Source organism: Eucyclogobius newberryi, unplaced genomic scaffold, assembly GCF_026437365.1.
Source record: "Eucyclogobius newberryi isolate DKJ021-1_F unplaced genomic scaffold, fEucNew1.0.hap1 SCAF_4, whole genome shotgun sequence".
NCBI classification, from domain to species: domain Eukaryota; kingdom Metazoa; phylum Chordata; class Actinopteri; order Gobiiformes; family Gobiidae; genus Eucyclogobius; species Eucyclogobius newberryi.
The window spans coordinates 30,510,319-30,531,279 of record NW_027316056.1 but is presented as its reverse complement, the minus strand read 5'-3'; the positions used below and the strand labels follow the sequence as shown (position 1 = coordinate 30,531,279).

Below are 20,961 nucleotides of genomic sequence, written 5' to 3'. Positions count from 1 at the left end.
CCCCGCGAGTTGCAGGCTAAAAATGATGTGCAGAGTGATGGGCAGAAGTGTGGAGTTTTTTGGTGCCGTCTGTCTAGCCCACTGTGTGTCAGTGATTCCAGGACGTGGTACCGTGGCCATGCAGAGTAGGGCTGCAACTATCAATCATCTAATCGTGACTAGTCAAAATGTTCTTCCCGTGTGTCGGTTTCCTCTACCACTAAAATCATGTATAATATGCAGTATGCTGGTGTATGATTGAGAGTGTTGTTGCCCATAGCTATAATCCGCCGTGTTTAAAGCATGTATATCATGCATGTTCATTAACATGCTCTGTTACGACCATAATGGACCAACAAAACACCACGTCTTTTGTTTTGAGTTGGTTAGGTAGTGCTGCTGTTAATTCAGTAGGAGTGCATCTTACACACATCACCTTTAACCTGACCACATGTTCATTTTGTGCATGGTGACGGACAATCTTTGCGTCCCAGTGAGAAAATGCTGTACCACTGACTCACTGGTGTGTGAGTGATAACAGATCCAGACTGCTGAGCACCCTGCAGCTGTTGGTCTCAACATGCAAGTCATCCCCGCCATTGCACCGCTAAATGGTTCCCCTTCAGTGGCAGCCACTGGTTGCATGTTCATGTGTGGGGCTGTGTAATCTGTCGCAGAGCCCCCCCTGTACCAGAGGCAAAGAGGCAGTATGCTGTTTGGATCATACACTTGAGGAATGACTTTTCAGTGAACTGTCTTCATTGCTTTCACGTGAGCTGGTGTTGAGCACCGCTCATGAGTAGAACTTAGATGAATGTTTTTTAAGTTGGTGAAATGTGAAATGTCACTGTGCCACAGGGGCAGCAGGCTGCATCGGAGAGTGGTGTAGTGTTCTGTAACCCTGAGGTTCAGCGGTGAACTTACGACGCAGCCGAGTTCCGCCTCAAACATAAGACCTTGGGTCAGAAATCTAGTGATTTCCCTCTAACCACATTAGGGCCATTAGTGGCTTTTTGCATGTCACATGGAAATGGGTCAGGCCCTGCCCTGCATGACTCACAAGGCCCCCCCCCCCCCCCCCCCCCCCCCCACCCCCCTCTGCTCAGGGCTCTTAACCCTGCTCAGGTGCCAAAGTGGCAAACGTGCCAAAAACATAAAATAATTGATGGTGGTGTTGTGCCGACAGGCCCTGTAATAAACGTGTGTATGTTGCTCTAAATGTCCTGCATAGGCCTTTCACCATAGACTACTACAGCTTCTAAAATGTGGTGGAGGTCAGTTCTGTCTGATTCTCCTGCATGTACAGGAAGTAGACACTAGTGTATGGAGGACTCAGTAAGATCCAGCAGTGTCCTTCTGTATACGACTTTCTACAGGACAAGGCAAAGTGTTGCTCTCATTTGATATCATATTTCGGACTTTTCTCTCTGTGTGAGTCGAGTGTCTGGCTGTACAAGTTTGTGACTTGTGTCTGTGGTACTTGGCACTCCAGTCAGCAGCTCTCATGTTGCTCTGAGGCTGTGTGTGCTGTATGCAGGGCCGGGCAATTAATCGAAAGCTCAACAGGCTGAGATCAAATCATTTGAAATCGTCAATTTTTTGTTAAATTGACGATTTTGTTGAAAAACATTAAAATTAATTGAGAGTTCCAGAGTCGATGTGAACATGTGGTTTTGAGCAGAGGTCATACTTTGGAAATAGACATTTCAAAATTATTTGTGTTAAATGGCTAGTTTATATAATATAATATTTTATTTATATATATATATATATATATATATATATGAGTTTTTGTTTAATAAGAGTTCTTGAGTGTTTTTTAAAATTTTCTACAAGTTATCTGTTCTTTTCCTCTGTATCTACTTGGTGAAATTTCGATTGCAATTACAATGCATGTGTGGACAATAAAGGCTTATCTTATCTTATATATAATATTTATTTTTAATTATATTTTAATTCCCATATGGCCTTGCTGTGTGTGATCTCTCCTGCAGCAGGAGAGAGCTCATACTGGGTTGTGATTGTGGTGGCCTTGGTGGACCATGGTGAGGCACGCTGGCCAGATGTCAGCTAACTCTAATGATCCCAACAGGTTGCTGGACTAGGTTGCTTAGCAACCACTCAGCCCTGGCCTGTAAACAGAGCGCGACCCACCAGGCCTCTGTCAGGGTCACGAAGGGTGAGCACAACCTTGGTGTATGTGTATCGTGTACATATACACGCTGTATTGAAGTGCAAACAGTTGTAATGTAATGCCATTTACTTTTAGTTGTATACATTTTCAAGTTTTTAAGACAACTCTTGTGTGTCTGATCTTTTGTGAGCTTGTGCACTGTAAGTCAAAGACAGAGAAGGAAAATACAGTTTTGGCATTTTGTTAGCCCAGTGTAGGTCCTTTTGACATACTGTTATGGAGGTTGGTTATTATGTATCAGGACTATTCACTTTTCTTTGTTCGCCCTTGTCTGGCAAGCTGTAATGTTTTGCTTATGAATATTGATACATGAAGTGTATATTAATGACCCTTGGTGACCTTAACCCTATCCTTATTGGCTCCCCGGTGGTATCCGCAGGCTCATGAATATTAATCTAGTTCTGTAACCTCCATTACCCTAATCTTTGCTGTCTAGCCTCCCAGAAGGACCCGTTGTCATGGTAACCCCTTTACTAGACTCTTCCAGACCAATGGTGGGAAAAATATATTTAAAAAAGAGAGAAAATCAAAATTACTTGCGCATGGATGCACTATATAAATGGTACTTTTTTATAAGAAAAGAGTTCTTTGTGTGATTTGGTCAGGCCTGAGGATACAGTGCAGTCTTGTGCTCATATCAGGATTCACAGTGTCCTCTGTCCAGATGACTAAATCTCCAAATATCCTGCAATCATTGTCTCTTAGGCTGCTCATCAAAATATGTATTTTTAAAGTTTCAACAACAACAAGACAAGAGCAAAAGTTCTGATTGTGTTCCCTGTGCCTTTGCTTGCAGATTTGGACGGTCATGAAGGAGGGCTGGACAGTGGTCCTGTGGAGGATGAAGGCTGGTTTGGGAATGCTTCTGACACTCGCTCTGAGTCGTCGTATGGAGACACTCAGGATGAGCTGCTGTGTGCCCGGGGTTCCTCTCCAGAGGACGGGCCTGGAGCCAGTGCAGGCTCCACAGACCACGACACCTGTGGAGCAGACAGCTCTCTGGGCAGCTCCACCCCCGTCCATCGTGCCTCCCTGGAGCTGCTGGGGCTGGACAGTGGTGCGTTCTCAGCCCAGGACACTCTGTCGTCGGTGGTGTCGTCGCTGTACGGGGAGGCGGCATCTCGAGCCCTGGGCAAACCCCTCAGCAGTAACCTGCGGCGCCTCCTAGAGGCAGGCTCCCTCAAATTAGACTCTGGTGACCTACTGGGACACTCCTCTCGAGGGGAGTCCCCCCCAATAGGCCTAGCCCCACCCCTCACCCTGTCCCCGTCCTCTCACCACGCCCAACAGCTAAGTGCTCTTGCCCGAAAACTTGCAAATAACAACAGTGGCTCAGCATCGCCCGCCTCTTTGGCACCTTCACTTACCAACATCAAGCAGGAGCCCATGGACCCTTTTAACTCACCCAGCAATGGCAGTGGCTTTGTTTGGGCTGGGGTCACTGATAAGTGGCCCCCAGCCAGCTGCTCCACGCCCTGTGGCTCCAGCCTGTCTCCGGACTCTGCCATACAGAAGCTTAAAGCAGCAGCCAATGCTGTGCTGCAGGACAAGAACGCTGTGGCCTCCTCCACCTCCTCCTCCTCTTCATCCACCTCTTCTGTGGTGCCCGCTCTGGGGACATCGGGGAGAACAGACGACATGGTACGCTTCGATGCCTTCAACTCTCCCTTCAGCCCACAGTCGGCCAGCTCCACTCTCGCGGCACTTTCCAAGAAAGTCAGCGAGCGAAACCAGGCCTCCACGACCAATGCTGCCTCTGACCAACAATCCCCAGCCAGCTCCTTCCTCTCTCTCGTGTCCATGACCTCCTCTGCTGCCCTGCTCAAAGAGGTGGCAGCCAGAGCAGCGGGAAACCTGCTGGCAGAGAAGAAGGAAGGCTCCCCCTTAAGCACGTCTGCAGTCCTCCAAGAGGACGTCAAACCCCTGCTGGAGAAGAACCAGAAGATGCCGACACCTACATCTACTCCCACCCAAGGCCTAGAGCTGCTGCTGCCCTCCACCCCAAAGGGCAGGGCCAAGCCCAACAGCCAAGCAGGTAATGCACTCATACAGAGTTGGGGCTGGGCGATAAATGTAATTCATTCAATGTGAAAAATGGCTAAATGGTTTTAAATGGAGGGCACCTGTGCTGTGTCCAGACGTGCGCGTGGACTGGTCAAACATCACTGTTCACACTTCTACTGCACTTCTCGCCTTTATCTCTTAATTAGAGCCGCAAGTTGCATCTTTGAGGAGCCTTAAGTAGTTTAATCTGTGAAAGTTGGCTTCGCAGCCGCTTTCAGTTCTACTATATTCCGTGAATATTTTCAGGAAGAGTCCGGCAAATAATCCATCATCTTTTTGACGGGCCTTTACTACGCCTCAAGAGCCGCAGCATGTGCTTTATGAGTGCACATGTCACTGTTTGCATCTTGTCTTCTCTGTGGAAAGTAAAAGCAGCAGCCCCGCTCCCAACTCCTCCCCTTTTCCCCTTGGTGTGAGTGTCCATGACGACGCTAGACGAGAAGTGCAGCAAACTTTTAGATTTGAGATGCGTTTATTCCTGACAGTAATCTTGTGCAGAGTACAGGAGACAGGGCAGTGAATTCATTTTCAACTGGATTAAGTCAAGAGTGAGGCCAATAAAGCATTTACAGAAAGACTATTGAATTAAAATGAAAATAAAACAAGCAAATGGTGAATTGAATTGCGTATGCGATGACATTTTAAAATGCTTGTAACCTATTAAACCAATTTACAATAAACTAAAAAAGACCGTACGGCAATAGGCATTACGGGTTTTATAAATATCAGGCATATTCAAATGTTGATCTTCCCTAAAGACCAGCAGTGGTGGTGACTTTGATTAAAATCGTATTTGTCCATATTTTTTATTGGCTGTATCATCCTTCAATGAGTTTACATCACATTTAAAAACACTGCAGTTGATACAAGCCTGCACATCAGCAAAAATGTATACTCTTTTAACTTTTCTCCCATTTACACATCCATATTATTGTTAAAATAGTGTTATTGTGTTCATAATACTGTAATTGTATTAAACCCTGGCCATTAATAATGCAACAGATTCATTTTGGAGCAGATTTACTTGTCTCACAAAAGCATTCAGGACTTCATGACATGTTTTCTCCAGTTTGTAATGGCTTCCTTCTCACCTCAGTGGCACTGAAGTGAAAGTAGTGTAGCATCAGTTTAACTGTCAGCCGAGCATTGAGAGGCACAGCTGAGAGAAAACAGCCCTGGCTGGCCTTGTAGTCTGGGAAATGGTCTGCGGGCTCCACGGGGGGTTCCGTCTGAGACCTCGCTGCCTTCCCAGACCAGCTCGTTTGTGCTGGGACGTGCGCGCTGCCAAAAGGGGGCCGTCAGTGTGCGCTCGCCTCAGCGGGGAGCCCTGGAGTCCATATCCATCTCGGCAGCCTCCTCCTGGCTTCGACCCCCGCCAACCGGAGCCCTGTGCACTGATCAGCAGCGCAAACTTCAGGCCAAACACATCATACTTTCCGCTGACTGGATACAGATGCGTGGCCACTCTCTCTCTTGCTCCCCCTGCGTCCCGCTCCTTCACACTCGGCCCGTTTGCTCAACCAATGGCCACGCAAGCTCGCCTTTAAAGCATGCGAGCAGATGCCTGACCCCAGCAGTACAGGAGAAGTTGATATATTCACACGTGTAGCTGGATGCACTTCTTTAGTTTTGTCTAAACGTGGTCTATTCCTGATCATGTAAATACGGTCAGTTCTCTGTAAATGTTGCATCGTATTTCCCAAAACCAGAACTAATCACACATGCAGAACTTCAGTCTCATCAGTGGTTTTTCATTAAGGTTTCAAAGGATGTTCACGAGCTTGTTCCAGTCTTGACCCCTTTTTTACATCACTTGCTCCTCTGTCTATAAAATGAATAAAACTGTATTGTAATAATTAGTACTTTTCTTCTGAGATAAGATCCTGTAATGTCGGCTCGTTTGCTCCTACAAACACAAGGCTCTCGATGTCCTCCCCGAGCCCTGAGCACGGTCGGGCCGAGCTGTGAACATACAGTGCGACGCGTGTAGCTCCAGCAGCAGCAGCAGCACATACTCGCGTCTCCCCTGCACATTCTGAGCGCGCCGTCTCCGCCTAAGTGGCCTTAAGGGAGAACAGAATGTTTTCTCTGAGATGGATGGGCACTTTTCAGGGATCGTGTCGCAACCTCACCAAATCTAAAATGGCCGGATCAAATTGACTCCAGACAGACGAGGCAGTCGATGTAATATTCTGTGATCTGCATGCTAAAGAGGGGCTCGGCTGTAACCCGCGAGCCGCCAAGGTCGAGCGGCGCTGTAAAAAAAGGCAGGTAGTTGTTCGGTCGCCGGGCTGGGAAAAAAAAAAAAACAAAAAAAAAACGTGACCTTGATTATTGACTGTCGTGCGTCGTTTTATTGTCGTCCCTCGTCGGTCCCACCATAAACCGCCTCCACCGCCGCGCTCTGCATAGTTACGGCGGAGCGCTAGCATGAAGCGGACGCGCTAACAATTAGGATAAAGCACGGCGCACTGTCCGCTCTGCTCCCCGACTCGGTGCAAGTCGTTTTCGCATTGTGATCCCGGCGCCGCTCCGAGAGGTTTGGGCCGCAGATGGCGCTTTATTGTTGCAAATAGGCGGTCTCCAGGTTTTACACCTCAGGTCAATGAATGGCTGAGCACAGTAATTTCACCAAACACTGATTACCAGATGTTTTTTCAAGGAACGGCGCTGGAATACTTATGAAGCCATCCTGACAGGCCCGGGTAGAATTTGTAATGCAATCATGCCTCTTTCTAATAAGACCAATTAAACAGTAATGGATGCCGGATATGAAGCCAACAACAATAATCGAGATACTAAAACATGCTCGAGCCTTCACTTCCATTGTTTCATTGCTCGCAGCTGGTAATTCCCCTGATAACTCCACTATTAGATGTGCACAAGTTGGCTCACACACAGAGGCAGCCCTGAGTTACTTCACAGCTCCTCTGAAGGGCTGATTTTTTTTTTTTTCTCTCAGGAAAAAGGTGTATTTGAGAAAAATAACAGATTGTACCATGTGCTATAAAAGTGATGAGAGGCTTCTGACACTCCTCAAATGCTTTCTCCCTGTCATAACTCTGACCTCCGCTCCTCTCCAAGGCTCTCCAGAGGATGGTGGCAAACCGTTCCAGTGTCCGGTGTGTGGACTGGTCATCAAGCGCAAGAGCTACTGGAAGAGACACATGGTTATCCACACAGGCTTGAAAAGCCACCAGTGTCCCCTGTGCCCCTTCCGCTGCGCTCGCAAAGACAATCTCAAGTCACACATGAAGGTGAGACGGACACACACATTAGCTGCAAGTCATGGAGGAAAAGTCTCTTCTGATTACATTGGAGTGTTCCACTCTTCTACGCTAATATTTAGCCTTGTCTCAATATATTGTGCATTTCTATAACACTTTATGTTTAAATTATATTCTCACAATAAGGGCTTTGTTTGATTAATTTTCTTGTTAAGGAATGAGGAAGTGTGTCATGTGGATCATTGTTACTGCAGGTCAAGGCTAACATTCACAAGCCAGTTCACAAAGTCTTTGAGAATTCATCCGGCCCATGTCCCACTGTTGTGGCGGACCAATCACAGCGCAGCATTGTGGTTTGGGCGGAAGTCAAACTTAAACAAATATTAGACCCATTTTATTAGATTTACGCAGTATTGTGCCTTTTACAAACATGCACATAGAAGTACTTTGTGTATTTGAGGATGAGGAAGTCTTTCTCTGACTGATTTAACAACAGTTTGATTTTTGGCTTGTTCTGTTGTTGTGACGCTTCGACCAATCGGATTAAAATATTCGTCATGACGTTACGTCTTTTCCCAACGGCTTTTGGCAAGAAACTTTCCTGAGTGATATATGTGTAGAACACAATTCAGAGTGATGCACACATCAATCATGTATGAGCCAGGTTAGGTCAAGGCCATAAAACTAAATCTGCCTAAATATTTTCCACGCGGCTCATGGTCTCTACTGTGAAAAGAGTCTGTGCACATAGTTTTTTCTCTTTCTTCTTTTTCTCTTGAATAACATTACAACGTGCCAGCTAATGTCCAGACCTGTTTTGCTGCAGGTCCATCAGCACCAGGACCGAGGCGAGACGTTTCAGTGTGAACTGTGCCCCTTCACCTCGTCCCGACACTTCAGCCTGAAGCTCCACATGCGCTGCCACCAGCACTTCCCTCGCACAGACGTCAAGGTGAAGGAGGAGCTGACCACGGACACTGAGGGCGAGGGCTCCCAGATGGGTGACAGCACCCCAGGGGAGCTAAGGGGGAGCGAAGTGTCCCCGCTGCGCTTGGACAACCACACGAACACCTCCCCTCCTCTGGAGGCCTCCTCCAATCATGTTCACATCAAGGAGGAGCCCCAGGAGCGCGACCTGTCTGTGCTGTCTCCTTTCAGCCTGTGCCGCGAGCGTCCCAGAAGCAGTGCCAACTCCCTGGACCTGCCTGGAGTCACTGTGGGGGTCCGCTCCAGTCCCACTGCCCCTATAACAGCCTCCATCTTCAGCCCGGACATCAGTACCAAGACAGCCACTGACCTGCTTATAAAGCTCTCAGGTGAGTGCCCAACACATTCGATTTGCATACAAATGACCACATGTCCCATCTTTGGCTTGTTGGTTCTTTGGCTTATTTTAATAGTATTTTAGTTTGTCTCAAGCCTGGGTTTTCAAACTTTACTGAAGTAAAATGTGCTTACCTACTGAACCTTTCACTTGCAACATACAGTGAACTTGAAATCGTTAAAGTTGGTGTGACATTTTTCAGAAAAATGATATTTTTATCTTGGAAGAAATAAGAAGTCTGGCTTCTAATACACAGTTCTGTCTGTAGCAGGAGGAAAGTCAGATCACATCATTCTTGGCTTTCCAAACACAATATCTATGAAGAATAACAGTCAGTACACATGCTTTGAATAAAGGTTGTCCTGAGTATAAAGCATTAAAAGTTGTAGTCTGATAATGTTAGTAGTATAGCTTGTTAGTTTTGTTTTAAATGTTGAGGAAGTTGGCAGCACGTCTCCCGGGATCGGAGAGCCTGTTGAGCAAATGTCGGTAAACGTGTGCGTTTTGGTACAATAATAGGTTAAGTCTTTGTGTAACATAATACGTACAGAAAAGCTACAATGAACAGTTGTTCAACAAAGTTGTCATCACTGAGATCCAGGTCAGGCCTTTCGCTGACGCTCCACGTTTTGAAACAGACAAAGCGACAGGACGTGATTTGACCCTAGGAGCTTTTAAACGCACCTTTACTGTATTTATATCCCAACTCCACTGCGTCATTTTAACGACTGTACCACATTCGAATGCACAGTCGGCTTGATGTTGTCTCCCCTTTGGCCTAAGTTTTATTTTGATTCCTCTCTGTCACCAGAAATAACATTCGTAAGAAGTGTAAACGGTTCTATGTTTATCGTTCCAGGTCAAGGCTGCGGTATTTATCTGCGAGCTGTTTTTAAGGGATTTCAGCACAAGAGCAGTGCGAGCAGTTGGATGTAGTTTGAGTTTGACAGAGACAAACGCGTCTTGTTTATGCCATTATCTCATAAAACAATGGTTAACATCAGAATATGAAGTTTCGGGCACTGTAACCATTGTTTTGGTTCCGACGTAACTGTGTTTTCGGTATAAGACGAGATTTAAAGAGGTTTTGTTTACTGGCTCCAGTCTTATTCCCATGATGCAGTTAAAAAAGTAGGTCAGAGTGTTGTATTTTCACATGCTTAAGTACTGTAAACTGTAATCTGGGGTGGGTTATACGGGGAAACTACATGCTATAAGACTTTTCGCCCTCTCGTAATCCAGCCTTTCAAAATGTAAAGTTTCACATTGAAAGTGATTGAAAGTTTTTCCATTTTTTACATGTTTTTTGGTACTTTCCTTCAAATTGTGGAACATTGCTTTGATATCAAAACTGTAATTTACAATATATTCATGGTCATTGTACCATACATTATATTTGCACAGCTTTGATCAATTGTGTCGACACTCAAGTGCTATTAGTTTTCAAAAATCTCGACTAAGGGAAACCATTGTCGTTCGTACTTCATAAGACCACCACCAAAGATCTGTGTATGTTAGTATGTTAGGATGTAATTATGAATGTTAATATGACCTCGATAAACCTGTTCAAATCAAATAACTATCGACTTTTGCTATATTATTGTTGATTTGCTCACTTAAAAAAAACAATGATGACCAAGTCCTTTTACATTTTGTGCGTGGAAAATTATCCAATCAGAAATCAGATTGAGCTCCTCATGTTTAGGTTGCCAGATCGTGTGACAAAAACAGCTTTCCAATAATCCCAAATGTGCTCTCAATGATAAACGGTGCCATCAATATAATATTATATTATAATCAAATGTAAGTCATTGTTTTTGTTTTGTTTTTATTTATTTATTTTTGTATTTGTATTTTTTTTAATTATTATTTTTAATTTATTTTTTAAATTATCATTATTTGAATTATTTCAAAACACATAAGGAAACCTTCCAGGACAACGGAACAGAACACACAATATAAGAGGGACTGATAATGTGGTCTGAGATTGTCTGAAAAGGTAAGTTTCGCTGCAATCGCATTGACGTTTAAGCTGCGAGACATTTAAAAGAAAAGTTATTAGCGAAAATTAAGAAGCGACGGCGGGCAGTGGGCTGTGGTTGCTGACGGCGACTAATTAGAAGTGCTTAAACCTGAGCGTAAATGCCGGGCTCAAGGGCACGTCGGCAAATGGATTAATTTTCCTCACCCACGTTCTGTCACTTTGTCAGCGTTGTTAAAGATCTGTAACCTGTGGGCATTCTTCTGCTGCCAGCCCTTAAACCTCCTCACCACTTCTTTATCCTTCTAAGTATTTATACAACATATTGGAATAAAAAAAACCTGACCTTGAGTTACGTTTTTGAAAACAGTTTTATGTTTATCACGCACTTGACTCAAAAGCGTTCAGTAATTCCGTGCTTAAGGTGACGCATTAGCCGTTCTTAAATCCCTTTCGAGCACGAACCCGACACGTTCTGCCAAAGACGTGTGATGAATTGGCGCGTGATGATGTTTGTATTCCAGGGTCAAGAAACACTTTGGCACAATTACGGTGTTATTTGAACAAAATCGGCTTCATTAATACAAAGTGGTATGCACGTTTTGTGTCGGGTGCTGAAAAAAAAAAAATCGTAAGTCGTGTTTTTGTGCGTCTTACTGTTAAAAAGAATGAAATGTGTTGCTTTCTTAGAGGATTTTGGGTTCTCTTGTTTCGTTGAATGGCAGCGAGTGTGTTGACCGTGACCCGGCAGAACATGAGGAGTTAAATAAGAATTCAAATAAGTTCTGAGACATTGTTTTGCACTCACTATTGCTCTTTTGTTTTCTGACCACTTCTGAAACCGATGATGTCATAAACTATAATAATCATCATATTTTCCATATGTTTGTCGAAATGCCTTCACCTGGTGTAATAGAAGAATAAAGTCTGGCGGTAATGTAACACTTGGATACCAACCGCCATAAAACAACAACAACAACAACCTGGTGTAATATATAGCGTTCACAAGCATGAGAGTTGAAGTGGGTGTAGTGTCTTGCCCAAGGACATTTTGATCACATAATCTAGCGGTCTGTCTGTGTATCTGTGACGTTGCCATGACTCCTGTGTTCACTCTTTAAGGCCTTAACACATGATGCAGCATTATTCGTACACAGTTGTTGCAGACGCTGCTGTGTAAGGCGAACCAGGACAGAGTTTAGATGCATTTCACCGCGTCGCCGAGTATGAAAGGACGAGTGTCACGGCGATGGCAAGATTGATGGAAAAAGGTTGACCGAGGTTCAGCGCCCGGGTCGAGGCCACCGCTGCCACTCTTCCACTTAATGCTGCGTAATTAGATTGAGATCTTGAGCGCGGATGCGCGGAGAAAACCCTGGGAACATTAGATTAATTAAAAATGTATGCATAATTCATAATTAAAAAGGAATTCATAATTTGAAATGATTAGCGCCCTCAGCGGCGTCCCGTGACCCTGGCAGGACGCATAGGGAATGGGCCGGCTTAGTTAACCCCCCCTCGGTCTAACTCAACCTGGCCCTGCACAGTTGCCCCCCGGGTGCCAGCTCCGCTTCACTCCCAGACTGCACAATGGAGCCCAGGCTACTCCCACAGGAGCCAAAATGGCGGCCCACAATGTCAGCCCAGTGTCAAGTGGCGTACATCTCAGTCGGGGCATCTTTCAAGGAGAATGAGGTGGAAACGGGAGACACAAGGATGTTTGACTTGAATGAGTGCGGCCGGGTTTTAATGAACGCAAAGGCTTTGATCGCAGAGTCCTTTTCCCAGTCTCGGGCAGTGTTGGAGTTGCAGGATTACAAGAAGAAGGTCAGTTTGAGTTAATTTTAGCAGAAGCACATTTTAATCGAGTTTTCCCCCGTTTTTAATTACCACCAATCTCTCCGATTCATCTCCGCGGCCACTTCTCTTCGAAAGCAACAAAACGACGATGACAGAAAAACAATTGCGACCATTGGAGTATCTTGCAGCCATCACATGTTACTCGTTTAACGTTACACACATCTATACTTCCGACTGATCAAATCTGCTTGACTAATGTGTGGTACAGTAAAGCTAAGGACAGGAGCCAGGATAGTTGTGCAGCAGAACTTATATTTGACCTTGACCACAGTATGTACTTAAATTCTTTCTGCGCTTTATTTTTCTCTTTCATTTAAAAAATATATCAACCATTGTAACATCCCTCTCAGCGCGGCGTCGCACCCCACAACGCTTAGGTGAAGGCCGGGCGTAAAAATGACAGAAATATCCTGCCACAAAAAGGAAAAAAATCAAACCTATAAAAGGGGCTGAAGACTTGCCATTGCCGAGGAGGGAGAGGTGAGCAAGTTCCCCCAAGGACCTCTAGACTCTATTTCTTTTGACCTCCCTGCCAGCCCAGATTGAGTGTGCACACCAGCAGCTCATCCCGCCTGCCTTTACAGCGCCAGCCCCTCCATCTCACCAGGCTCTGGAGGGGGGGGGGGGAATATAGACATATACAGTGACAGCGAGCCAGGAAGAGAGCGCCGACCAGGGAGTTGCCGTCAAGTTCCCCCCTCGGGCTCAAAGAACCAACGAACTCCGCACGACCTCTGACATAATAAGCATATCATTTTTATGGGGGGGGAAGAGAACTACGCCGCGCCCCGCAGAGCGTCGCAGCGATCGCCTTTGATTTGCCGCGCCGACACGACCGTTAGCCGTCCGGTGTGATCCGCATTTTTGATTTTCGCCGATGAAAGCCGCCGATGCACTTTGAAATGCACGGAGGCCCCTCGCCCCCTCGGTGCCCAGCGGACCCCGAGTTAATAATGACAGTGGGCACCGCTGAGCCCCCCCTGCAGCGGTGACACTGGCACCGGCAGCTTGACCCCGGCTGGGTGCGAATAATTGGCATGCAGGGGGCTGTGGGAGGTGTTGCATCTGTCATGGCGCTACCAGAGTTGTCTTATTTATCCTGCTCCTGAGAGACGGACATGCATGGGATGCTTTGCAAGTGTGAAATGCACACACTGGAAACAAGATTTGGATGTTGCAAAATATAGGCAAATGAAGAACATGCTTGTAATAGTGCTATTTTTAGTGCTATTGAAATGTTCCATCTCTGTAGAGCTGATACAGTTCATCTACAGTTACTGCGATCTGTGGGTTTAAAAGCACGTTAAACATTGTCACATTTGTGTCCATGTCTAATCCTGCCTGGCTGTTCACATGATGCCAATATGTTTGTATGTAACTGAGCAGTGTAGATGGAGCATGAACAAAATCTAATAAAGCAAAGCGTTTTTGCTATTCTCAGTAGTCAATGCTGTTTTCATGTTTTGTTAGGATTTGAGAAGCACATAAATGCTCCAGTCACCTGACCTCTAATGGCATTTGTAGAAATATTGCTCTGAATATACAGTACAGTATATAGTGTACAGTATATAGTATACAGTGACTGCTTTTATGTTGTTGTTATAAAAGACAAAACATTTAGTCAGTCAAGATTACTTTGGGCCAAGCATTTTATTCAGATTTTGAGACTCTGAGATACTCATATATGAATAATAAACAACTGGCCACTAACTGGAAAAAATTAGAATTGCATTTAGAATCTCTTGTGGGAGTGACCCAGCCCTAGAGGCAACATCATTAGTGGAATCCGGCACCCACAATTTCAACTCAATTAAGAACTAATCTGCATAATTGCAACATGATTGAGACTGTTCTGTAAACATATTTACAACTTTTACTTAGACGTTCACTCTAAACTCAAGCTCCATCATAATTAGCTTATTTTGTCAATATTTGCTTATGAAGCTAAGTCCGATACGAAAAAGATATCCAGATAGCTCAAAAAGACTTTATTTCAGTTTAATTTGAGTCCTTTATGCTGTACTTAATTGTATTCTTGAATATTTCTGTAAAAATATCAGTTAAATATTCTGAATGCCTCCATGGAAAAATGGCATATGGTTGAATATTAAAACTAGGATTTTTATAAATAGCCAAGAAGGAACTTTGAACTTGAATTAGTAATATAGAGCTGGAGGGCTTCTTCTGTCACACAGGCCAATGTGTCTCACTCTCGCTGATCACACCAAGCATTCTATTTTCAAGATCTCTAGCATTCTCTCTATGTTACCTTTTTGATTTATTTAAATGGCAAGTCGAAATACAGTGAGGAAAGTAATTATTTGATCACCCTGCGACTTTGCCTGTTCTCCTTCTTAGAAATGATGGAAGGGTCTGAAATGGTCGTAGCCTGCAATATTCAAGGGCAAATTCAAGCTGGAGTTGAACCATAGTTTTCAGTGTGTAAGTCCAATGCTGCACCGATTACACCATCTGAGCTGAGAAAAGAGCTACCACTGACATGAAAATAAAGCGGCCAAAATGTACAGTCTGGGGACACCTTTTCTCATATCTGCTCAAACGATCAGATTCAATTGTGAATTGTGTTGTGTAAAATGTGTTCATGTGAATGTCGTGAGGGTTAAAAAAGTCAAGAGATTCGGATAAAAACTATTCGTTGAACCCTGCACTTCCCCAAATGCCCTTTGAAACCTTTTCTACCTCAGATTACTCCTAGACATTTAGGGATATGGAAAGTAATAGCACCCATGACATCATCTGTACAAAGAGGTTTAACAGTTATTTTGAGTTGAAGTCTTTAAACCTGTCAATCGTTTGGCAGAGAGGCAAAAAATGGAAGAGTTCCCAGTGAGTGCGCAGATTATTGTAAAGATTCCTTGATCATATTTCTGGATACACATGTGGCTCTTGACGGTGACAAGGCAAAGGAAGTCAATAGAGTGGAATAAATGACCCATGTGGCGCTTCCTCACATGTTGTTTATAACGTCCACTGCAGAGCCCGGTTGTCAGGGCCTATACTTTGTGCCTGCTCCTCTCCAGGTGCTTTCCGCATGTTCCTCTGTGTGGCGCCCCGCATGAGCAGACAAAGGCAGGTCTTTTGTGTGCGACCCCTTGCTCCATACATCCCCGCCGCAGCCATCACTATCGCTGTCCGGCGTCTAGCACACTGTCAGCTATTGTTGGGATCTCAACCTGCCCCACGAAGCCCTTGCGCTTTCCCCCCCCCTCCCCTCCCCCTCCGCGAAAAACCAGCAGCCAATTGTCAGAGGGGGAGCAGGCTGGTGTGACAGAGGTGGAAAGCTAATGAAGTTATTTGACGGCAGCCCTGGCCACGGAGCGAGAGGTGAGGCGGAGTGGACAAGCGCCTGGCAGCGAGACGGATGAGGCGCGAGAGAGAGGAGAGGGGGAGGAGAGGGGGGAAAAAAGGAAAAAGAAAGAACAGAAGTGGCATTGGTGGCAGGTGTCAGAAGGGTGCGATAACATGGAGACAAACTGATAGTATCGTCCAGCCCGGAGCTCGGGAGTAGCCTCGCGGCGCTGACACGGACCGCGACTCCAGCGCACGAGCCCGGACAGACCAAAAGCCCAGTCACCCGGAGACGGCCAAGTCCGCCTCGGATCTCGCCTTCGCAACACGACGTGTCGCCGCCTGGACGCTCTTCATTGTATTGTTATTGCGAACGTGTGACAGACAAAAGGCTAAAGTGTAAAGCTTGGCATCGCAGGCTGAACTGTTCCTGTTGCTAGTGTTCTGCCCAGGCGCCTTTTGTGTTATTGAGCCATCAGCCTGGGATAAAAAAACATGCCCATTGGATTAGGCTACTAAATAATTCATTGGGCCCCGTTACATAGATTCTGAGTGGAAATACACTCTATTTATAGTGGCAGCCCAAAAGGTCACCAGAGTGGTGCTAGCTAGGGCCCTTGTTTTTGTTCTCGTAAGGCTGCAGAGGAGGCTGTGGCTTTTTTTTGGGTTTAAATGAACCAACTACAGTCTTCATCAGGCATGAGGGCGGCAGGCATGTGGCAATGTTCAGACTCTGAATAATGTTCATGTCGAGGTCTGCATCATGGCACAATGTATTCATCATCAATCAATCACATTATTCCTATGCTGTATCGTTAGAAAACCACGGCAATGTTATGATTATTCACAATTATTGACAGACTTTTATTCCCGTTGTCTAATGGATTATCAATAGTCAACGAGCAGCTTTGTGAAATCACACTGTCTGAATTAACAAATGAAGTTGATGTCATAGATTGAATTGTAGTGACTTGTTCTTGCTTTGTAGTTCTTTAAATTACACGGTGAACTGAATAATTACGATTATTCCCTAATCAAACAATCATAACGTCCATTTTAATATATTACGCCCAAATGTGATGCCACCTAACCATAAACTGACACCACATGCTTTAACAATAGACTTTTCACGTGGGCAGTGATTTTGTACAATCTTTAAGGAAGAGTGAAAGTGTTAGGCGTTTATATTTGAGCACTTTCAGAAACAGTTTGCTGGGGCACACGCCAGAATTTACTCCTTTTAACAGTTGGCGTTAAATATTGATATAGCCCTGGCTTGGCTTCCAAAAGGAGCCAATTAAATATTTAAATTCATATCAATATTCAAAATAATGCATTTTACATGATTTGATATGTGCAGTTCTCGGGTCAAGCATTGAAACGGCTCAGCTGAATTCATACAAAGTTACAATTCTATATTTATGGCAAGCCAGTACAAAAAGTGATCATTAGATGCTCCAAAAAGCTATTAAACCTGGAAATTAAAGCGGATATATAAAATTGGAAAAGGCACTGGGGCGCTGGGATTTGAAAAATGTCAATCTTTGTCTTTTTGACTCCTAAAAAGTCTATACCTGGTTTTCGGAACGCCAAAACGTACAGTTCTTGCATGACCCGGGACGCAGACTGTTGCCGGCATCAACATCAACGGATCCGGATAAGCTCACGTGTTCGGCGGTAATTGCGGCGTAGTGCATTTGAATGTGTGTGTTTTAGCCGTGTGGCGGCGGTGACCAGGCGCGCTGTCCCCACCTGATCCGACATGGCCCAACATGCTTCTAATTAGAGGACGTCCTTCCCGGCGCTGACCAGGTTATACTTAGCCTGCCCGCTGACATCCGACTGCCTGACATTTCCAGCTGGTGCCGCCTGTGACCCCCGCGCCACCGCCCCTGAACTTGAAGGTCACCGACGGCCCCCCCCCTCTCCAAAAAATAAAAAAAAATAAAAAGTCTTCTACCTCTTCCGCCTGCCATGGTGTGGCAGTGTGGCATCGCTGTTGTTACACTACATGGGTGGTCTGACCGCAAGCACCTGTCCCCTTTTGTGCCCCCGCTATCCCCCCCGGCATAGATCATCATTAATCAGAGGGGCCGGAGCTGGCGCAGATTGATGATGCGGGCAGGGGGGCGGCGGGCCTGTGGCGAGGGCAGAGATGTTAGGTGAGACGGCAGGGTGAGGAGCCGAGCAGATCGCGGCTGGGGCCAGAAGAGACTGGACAGCGCACGGCCCAAGAGTGATGGCCTCTCGTCCGCTACTGCCCCGTGCTGTACACTGGCCTCTGTGTTCATTCAGCTCGGAGGGACTGTTTTAAGTGGACCGCGTTCTGCCGTTTTTGTCACTTGAGAAAACATTTATCTCTAGAATTTGTTACATTATATGTTATATTTGTTATATTCAGTGACACTCACCTGTATGTACTTTCCCCCCCTTTTAATATAATCTGAACAAACCCGAACAAACTAATAAAACACGACCAGAAAGTGAAAAGTAAAAATCCAAAGGAAACAAGCAAAATGTCAGGCAGGCACATGGTCCCAATATCTGTTAAATATGTCAATTTTCTCCAGTTTATAAATATCCAACGCTATCTGTCTTTCATGTACTTTAAAACGTTTTGGGGGTTGGTATATGGACATGGTAACATGGTGTAAACATGTCCTGAGCGTTTAATAGTTTTGCGTTAATATTGAGTTTTGACTTTTTTATGTCTATTTAACAGAAAAAGTAAAAATGTCCTCCTATTATTGCTGGCTTTGAAGTGTTCAAAGTACTTCTATCAACCCCACAAACAATTACATCAAGCAGTTTAATGCCAGCAAATTTAATTGTGGATTTAAAATGAGGTAATTAGACAACATTATGCAGTGATGAAAAAGGGTCAGTATGAAAAAAATATAAAGGAACCATGCCACTGTTAATAATGTGTTGAACTTTGCCATAGCAACAAACGGTCCACATTGCATTGCTATAATTATTTTTTGATAATGATATTTTTTAAGTACACTAATTTAGACCTAATCACAAAGGAATTTGAGTCACAAGATCTTACAAAGTTTTTCCTTTCACCAACTTTATTAAAAAATGAAAATATTGGGACAACATTTATTTTATAGATGTTTATTTTATTGATGGGAAAGTCCCATTGAGAGGGGGAGGAGCCTATTGTATATGGTTTTAGTGGTAGGGGAAACCGAAGCAACCGAAGCACCTGGAGAAAACCTGTACTATTTTTTGTATTTACAAAAAACATAAAAATTAAGTTAAGACTGTAATGCTGGAAAATAACTGGGTCAACATTTGGCGTTGTCGGCAGGATTCTCAGCTGACACTCTAAAATATGCTTTGCAAGATTGTACAGTCGTTAAAACCTAGTCTGGATCTGATGTTTTTGTAAATTTTAGTTCACTCACATCCACCAAGGGCCACAAAAAGGGGAGCTTGGCCCACTGTTCTTTTCTTGGCGCCTATCGGAACTCCCTCCATGTCTAATTATTAATTATTCATCTGAGGCGTATTAGATGTGGCCCAGTTTTGCTTGAAGATGACTTGAGAGTAGAGGGATCTTTGTGGCGGACCAGTCACTAACCTAGGCTAGGCACAGCACTGATATTTTGATAAGACTTTAGACGATCGCAACACGATCCACAACTACAGGAAGTGTTTTATGTCCCAGTGTCTGAAGTGGATCGAGAATGTGTCAGAGGTAGTGCGGCTCGAGGATTCAGATTAAAAGTTTAAAGTAGAAGAGAATAAATTGCTTAGGCTGGGAGAAGGAAGGAAAGAGCGTTCTAAATGGTTTCTGGATATAGAGGGTACGGCTGAATGGTGAGGCCCTGTGGCACTCCGCTATCTGTTTTTGAGAAAATGGAACAGTTTGATTAAAATTGCATGAAGTAAAGTTGTTTTTGTTTTTTGCGTCAAACGGGAGACATTTTTGTTCAACCTTCCGTCAGTATAGCTTTTAGAATATTGCTATGGTCATAAAAGGGTTGGTATAGATGGAATCAAACGTTTTTGTACATTGCTCTAATAATCCCTCTAGTTAAAGGGGCCGCACCTGAAAATCTGTTTTGCTCCAATAGATATTCTGTAAAAGCAGATATTTGTGTGAAAATGAGACTACAGTGCGCTGTCTGCCTCTAATTATAGACTGTTTTATTCTTGACGAAACAGGAAATGCGCTATTTGCATGCTAGTTGTGGTTAACTTTACCGTGAGGGGAAAGTTTGGATGCTTGGAATACGTATGTGAGCCATACATGTCTACTGCTACAAAGAGTTTAAAATTAACAAGTTCAATTCTATTAAGACAATAACAATCAGGTACAGTGCCTTTTAAATGTTTTTGACTTAGGTGGGGCTAGAGCTGCAACTAACGTTCATTTTGCTAATCGATTAGTCTACCGATTATTCTTTCAAATAATCAATTAGTTCTTTACACAGCAAAAGTGACTTGATGAAAAGATTTTACCGAATTTGACGCATATTAACCTTTTTTCATCAAATACACAAAATTTACACCATTTTACGTATAATTTTAAGGCAATTGCGGCTCTAAATCGTCTTTTCTCAGCTCGTGTATGGACCAAATAACAATTAATGAATTACTAAATTAATCAAAGTTTGTTTAAATAATTGATTAACTTGTAGCATACCTAGTTGGGACCAAAAACTAATATTTGGGCAACAGCAAATAGGAAAAAATAAAACTTATCTTGTTATGATCATCAATTTGTTTTCATACACGAATAAATGTGTTATTGCTTCTTGAATATATTACTGCCCTTCTTAAATCAATGTAATCCCCCTCTACTTTGCAATAAACATGGGCATATAGTGGCATAAGAATAATTATTGTATTAAATGGATTTTACTTTATGCATAATAACTGCAAAAAACGTTTTATTACAGTCGTGTATCCTGCCTCCTGCACAGGCTTAAGAGATACACGCTACAGAGTAATTCTAGATAGATGTTGCCCAAAAGTTTTGTTGAGAGATATGTTTTAGAAATCAACTTCA

At 44.2% G+C, this 20,961-nt stretch overlaps 1 protein-coding gene across 1 annotated transcript in view; it reads left to right on the top strand.

Moving 5' to 3' along the window:
- Positions 1–20,961, top strand: part of znf827 (zinc finger protein 827) — a 110,237-nt gene that overhangs the window by 25,478 nt on the left and 63,798 nt on the right. The window contains exons 2-4 of the mRNA XM_072462525.1: positions 2,970–4,208; positions 7,322–7,494; positions 8,291–8,780. Coding sequence (XP_072318626.1) covers positions 2,970–4,208; positions 7,322–7,494; positions 8,291–8,780 — 1,902 coding nt within the window. The remainder of the gene's footprint in view (positions 1–2,969; positions 4,209–7,321; positions 7,495–8,290; positions 8,781–20,961) is intronic.